The sequence below is a fragment of the Elephantulus edwardii genome, unplaced genomic scaffold (genome assembly GCF_000299155.1).
Source record: "Elephantulus edwardii isolate Elephantulus edwardi_28Jun2011 unplaced genomic scaffold, EleEdw1.0 scaffold00278, whole genome shotgun sequence".
Lineage (NCBI taxonomy): Eukaryota > Metazoa > Chordata > Mammalia > Macroscelidea > Macroscelididae > Elephantulus > Elephantulus edwardii.
The window spans coordinates 739,764-746,017 of record NW_006400028.1 but is presented as its reverse complement, the minus strand read 5'-3'; the positions used below and the strand labels follow the sequence as shown (position 1 = coordinate 746,017).

At 44.7% G+C, this 6,254-nt stretch overlaps 1 protein-coding gene across 1 annotated transcript in view; it reads left to right on the top strand.

The window, feature by feature from the left end:
• The first annotated feature begins 954 nt into the window (after nucleotides 1-954).
• The window catches only part of SLC4A8 (solute carrier family 4, sodium bicarbonate cotransporter, member 8), a 116,767-nt gene continuing 111,467 nt past the window's right edge, over nucleotides 955-6,254 (top strand). Inside the window, exon 1 of the mRNA XM_006900214.1 lies at nucleotides 955-1,006. Within this exon, the coding sequence (XP_006900276.1) occupies nucleotides 962-1,006 (45 nt within the window). The 5' untranslated portion in view covers nucleotides 955-961. The remainder of the gene's footprint in view (nucleotides 1,007-6,254) is intronic.

The following is a 6,254-nucleotide window of genomic DNA, read 5'->3' as shown; positions in this document are numbered from 1 at the left end:
CAGGTGTGTCGGAGACAGTGAGACTGGCTCAGGACAGGGCAGGCTTCAGAGCTGTTGTACATACGGTCGCTATAAATCACAGGCAATTCAACAGCCAACAACAACAGCAATAACAACAACAAAATTTCTTGGAAAAATTTTAAGCATTTTTGGTGGAATCATAAACATCCTTAGCGCAATCCTGTCATTAGGTCTCACTGAGACCTAAGTTAAGGAGCTCTGGTGGCTCACTGGCAAGGAATTGCTTTGCCAACACAAAGGTATCTGGTTTGAATCCACCAGCTGCTCGGCAGGAAGAATGATGAGTCAGCTAACAAGGCCTAAGTCGCAGTGAGTCAGGAAGGGGTTTGACCACTGCGTGCCCACTCTTTTTAATGCTTTTAAATCTGGTCACTAACCCAGGTATCAACAATTAACGCCAGAAAGCCCTCTTCTCTCAATCTTCCATTACTCCTTTCTTCAATCTCTGGGGACTGAATCCCTCGGAATTTAAACATCAGCTCCCAAGGCACAGATTCAAAATAGATAAAAGCGACACCTTCCCAGTTTCCGCGTGTCATGTGCAGCCACAAACAGAAGCACGAGATTTTCAATTTCGAGCAAGCAGTTGGAAGGACCTTCAAGCCCAGAGGCCCCTGAAGGGAGGGAGGCGGTTTCCACGGCAACCGGGCCCTGGAGCGGTTGGTTCCCGGGCTGCCTCCTCCTCCCGGTAGCCCAGGGTACCGCCGGACAGCGTCCTCCCGTGCTCCGCGCGCTGATTGGCCGCCCGGGCCACGCGCTGATTGGCTGCGGCCGATGCCTCGCGGACCGTTGGCAATGGAGGCGGCGGTGGTTGATGGTTGACCGTTGGCTCCGGGGCTGGGGTCGCTGCTCAGGCGAGCCTCAGAGCCGACTGACTAGACTGCGCGGGCTGCTGCCGCTTGTTCTAAGCCCCACCGGCGTGACCGCGTTCGCTTCAGCCATGCCGGCCGGGACTAACGAGTCGGACGGCGTCCTCAGCTATCAGGTAGGGCCCCGCCTCCCGCCCCTCCCCGGGGCTCAGCCTCTTCATCCTCTGCCCACCCTCTTCGTTCTGCCCCCGAAGCTGGGCTCGTCAGGCCACTCCCTGAGGGCGAGGGGAAGCCGGCCCGCGACGCCAGGGGGCGCTTCGGGCGGCTGGGGGTCGAGCCGGGGCCGGGAGGATGACCTTGGGCTGAACCTGGCAGTCAGCGGGCGCTGCAGCATCTCGTGCATCGCCCAGGAGCTCTGTTGGCTGACGACTGGCCGTGACCTCAGTCTCCCCGGGTCCTCTTTGTCGGGAGAGGCCGACTAGAACCCAGCTCTGCTGGAGCGGGGGTCCCTTCTTTGTGTGTTTATTTCTGAGCGCTTCTGCTCTGCCAGCGGTTCAGAGGAAGAGCTGGGAAGACTGGAGACTGGGACCACATTCCGTTCATGTAGCCCAGCTGTGCGACTCCTTTCACCCCATTGCACACACCTGGCAAGTTCTGGGGAGGGAAGCAGAGCTGGGCTGCGGTTAGGAACAGATGTATTTGTTTAGGAGAATGAGGACACCAGGCAACTGATAACCGAACTGTTGAGGTGGCTAATATGACGCAAAGCTTTGGACCAGGTGGCAGAGTCTGTGGGTTCAGATCTCACATTTGCTTTGCACGGGTTTTATGACCTTGAGTAAGTCACTTGCCTCCTTGAAACCTCAGTTTCTCCATCTATTAAAATGTGAATGATGACATCTATCTTGCCACATTCATGAGTTTCTTTTGAGGATCAAACTGAGGTGATATCTGTGAAATAATGTTCACTCTGTAACAGACAGCGTGTGAGTTGTAGCTCATTGAATTCTCACTCCCCATTTTCTGTGCCATCAGAGGCCCTAGGGGGGCGAGGGAAAGAGCTTGAAGGTTGGTCACTTCTGAAGTGGATGACTGTGAAGAGAATAGGCTGTTTTAGGAAAGATGAAACAAGTGCCATGTTGTGGAATAGTTGCTAGAAGTGGACAGGGTTGTAAAAACACCGAGTTTTTGCCAAAAGGTACCAGACACTATTCTCTACTTCCTGGTGACAGTTTTTACTGAAAGATCTATAGTGTTTTTCATTGCTTTCTTGGTCAAAAAAGGAATTATATTTAAAGTGTTAGAAAATTTTGCTATATCTGGTCCTCAATATTTGCTGAGGGCCTAAGGATCTCTGTTGGGAATACAATAATAAACAGAAATAGCCAATATTCTTGCCCTCCTGTAGTTTACTATCTATTTGGAAAGAAATTACTATTTTAAATAATATCATTCTAGTAAATCTGTTATTATAGACTATGGTAAGTGCTTTGGAAGAAAGTGCTGTAAGCATAGATAAATGATGGTTCTGTCCTTGGTCTCAGATTAAGGACGATTTTACTAAGGAAAATTTGGGCAAAGATCTAATGTATCAGCTGAGGTCTGTGAATTTAGAGGCAAAGAGAACAACACTACGTGCAAAGATCCTGTGGCAGAAATGGGCAAGTGTGGTTAGAAGGTCTGAAAGAAGGCCAAAGTATCTGGAGTCACAGAAAGCAGTGAAAAGAGCACTGTGGATTCACATGTAAAACTTGTAGCTCAGTTTGAGGAAGGTGATACTTAGGGAGCAAGGAGAAGCTGCTAAATGGGTTTATTCAGGCAGAAGAAGGAAGAAAAGAAAGGGAGAGAATATGAAAGATCATGATCAGGTTTTCTTACTGAATGATTTCTGTGTCTGTAATGGGGGGGGGAAAGATTGGAGGTTACCATCCTTAACATGCAGAATGTGTGCAGATGTTATTGATGACATAATAGCCCTCAGCCTTTTCAGTGTTCTGTATAATTATAATAACCCCTGAATGCTTCTGATCCAGGACAGAAAATAATTCTCCCCCTTACTTGCAGTTGGTAAAACCTTCTTGAGTTGGTGGAGTGAGGAGAAGGAAAGAGATAGAATGGATCAGTAATACTACTTGAAGCATGGATTCAGGTGTGAGTAAATGGAAACTTGAGATATAGAGATGAAAAGAGAATGATATGCTAGAGTTGAGGATCTTCCTCTCTTTCCCTGGCTCTCCATCTTCCCAGATGTTAGCTATAAAAAAAGAGCACAAGGGCGTGAGGGAGAGAAATTAAGAAAGGAATTGGTCCCAAGAAACCAGCAGGCCTTTATTGTGCAGTCTGAGAGGGATACCAAGTGACCGAGCTTCATGGCATGCAGACAGGATCAAAATGGTCCGCCTGCAGTTTGGGGGTTTCCTTTTTATAGGGGTCCTGGGGAGGACTAAGAAGGTACTTCTTGGAATTTGGCGTGCTAAGTTTTAGCTTTTTTAATCAAGCTCAGACACTTCTCAGGATCCATTGTCTGGTCTGGTCTTTGATATGACCAGCTTAGGTGTTAACAAGTTTCTCAGGAAGTGATCAAGCTTGGGGGTGGTGGGGCAACTGCCATATTCTTCCTTCACCAGCATGATGGCTTTTCCCAAGGACTGCCCCCTTCAGACAATATACTCAAAGTATGTTAGATTTAAGAATGAAATTTAACCATTTTTATCTCTAAGGAGCATAGGCATGTAGAAAGGATATGAACACCTTTCTTGACTTTAAACTATTCATTCAGTACTCCCTGTTCTGTTTAATCAGTTGCTTCTTGGTTTATATGTAGGTTTCTTTTTTTATTTTATTGTGTGTGTACCTTCAGATCAGATCTGACTGGCACAGGAGGAGATTGCCCCTCCTTCTCTAGCGGAGCATCTGGTGGATTTAAACTGTGCACCTTCAGGATTGCAGCACAACTTCTTGCCATTAGGCCACCAGAGCTCCTGGTTTATATATAGGTTTCTTATGAGCACAATTAAATGTTTTGGGATTCCCATTCTTTACACTGTTAGCTATACTTTGTTATGATCTACACAGTCAAATGCCTTTTCATAGTCAATGAAACACAAGTAAACATTTTTCCAGTAGTCTATGCTTTCAGCCAAGATCCATCTCATACCAGCAATGATGTGTCCTCTTTGGAATCCAGCTTAAATTTCTGGTAGTTCTCCCTTGATGTACTATTCCAACTGCTTGAAAATGACCAATGCTTTGGTGGCATCTTTCAAAGAACTTCTTGCTGCTAACCTAAAGGCCTTGCCTGTCTGGAGGTTCAAATCTATGAGTGACTCTGAAGGAGAAAGGTGGGGAATCTCTTCCTATACAATTTACAAGTTGAGAAACTGTAGTATCACCTATTAGTTGATTCTGACTCAACAGCCATGACTTTGATTTTTCACTCTTCTGTGCCCAGCTAGGCTTGTGAAGTAAGCAGATTGTGTACCTTAAAGTAGAGAGGGAAATTCCAGACATATCATCTAAATAGAAAGATACCCAATGCCTTTTTCTCCCCCAGTTTGAGTTCCTAGTCTATTCACCACATAACAAGAAGGAGCTTCTGCAAACACAAATCAGATATAATATCTTTTCTTGAAACTCTTCAGAACCTTCCTATTGCACTTTAGAATCAAATCCTAATTCCTTATTAGGACTTACTAAACTTATCTTTCCCACCTCCTTAACCATGTGTCTTACCATGCACTGCTGTGCTTCAGGACCTTTGTTGGTCTCTCTATCTAAGGTACTCTTATCCAGGCCTTCTCATGGCCCAACTTTAATATAATTTTTTGGAAGTGGCTTTCCTTGACCCCCACCTCCAAGTACCCTTTCATCTGGTCCTTTTATTATAGTTGTTAATAGCACCTTAACTTGTTTAAATGTTACTGTTTTGATTTCTTTTAAATTATCTGCTTGAATATAAGTTTCATGGAAACAGAGTCTAGGCAGAAAACTTTGTGTCTAGCAAAGTATTTAATATAAAAGACCAGTACTCAATTGCATGAATAAATAAATGACTTTCCCATATTCAAAGTCAAGGTGCTTCTCCTTGGGAACTTATGATCTAGACAGGCTTATCACAGAGCCAACAGATGGCCATTTCTTGATTATGCAGAACTTTCCTTTCTATGCTGCCATACAGCAGCATAGAAATACAGCCTTCAGTGTGGATTACATCCCAATGTCAAGAAAACAAACATTCTTACCACCGGACCTATAGGAAACATCATGATGGATGGAGAGGAGATTGAAACTGTCAACAGCTTCGTCTTACTTGGATCCACAATTTACACCCTTGGTACGAGCAATCAGGCAATGTGGAGATGCATTGCACTGGGAAAATCTGCAGTTAGGGGCCTTTCTAAATTATTGAGGAGTAGTGATGTGAGTTTGAAGACTAAGGTGCATCTGATTCAGGCCATGGTCTTTCTGATTACTAGCTATGCATCTAAGACCTGGACAATGAATAAGGATGACAGAGAAAGAATTGATACTTTTGAGCTGTGGTGTTGGAGAAGAGCACTGAAAATCCCATGGATGGCCAAGAAAATGTCTTGGAGAGGGTACAACCAGAGTCCTCTTTGGAAATGAGAATGAAGTTTTTCCTCACATTCTTTGGACATGTTGCTAGGAGGTGATATTCTTTGGAGAAGGACATGACACTGGGAAGGGTAGAGGGTCAGTGAAGGTGAGGAAGACTCTCGACCAGAGGGACAGATACAGTGACTGCTGCAATGGGCTTTTGTGTGTCAGGAAATGTGAGGATGGCACAAGATAGAAAAGGGTTCAGATCTTTTGTTCATAGGGTTGCAATGAGTCATGCTTGACTCAATGGCATCTAACAAGAACATGAACACAATAACCCTCTGGGATTTCCAAGTATGTACATCTTTACAGAAACAGAGTACCAAAGCTTTCAAAGCTCCTGTGGTGCTCCTGGTAGATTTGAACTGCCTAATTTTGGGTAGAAGCCTAGCACTCAATCTCTGTGCAACCAGCACTCCTTTTTCGACTCACAGTATCCACCAAGTGTTTTCACTCTTCTTGCCCCTTACTTATGAAATACACCTAGTTGTCCCTGTTGATAACCTGAAAACTTTGTTACTGTTTACCTTTTGTTGAGTGCTTATTTATGTATGTTATCTCATTTAAATCTCATAGTTACTCTGAGAGGTAGATACTATTTTTTTTATTATTATTAAATTTTATTAGTGTCAATGAATGTTCACAGGGATTCTGGGCTTTCACTCCTTCATTGCCGCACCATTCTCTCCACCCTCCTCCCCAGTTTGTTCTTCTTCCCCGCCATCCGAATGTCTGTTTTAATTGTACAATTGCCACAGTGCTTGTAAAAGTCAGTTCTGATTAATCTCCTTTGTCGGTGTGTCC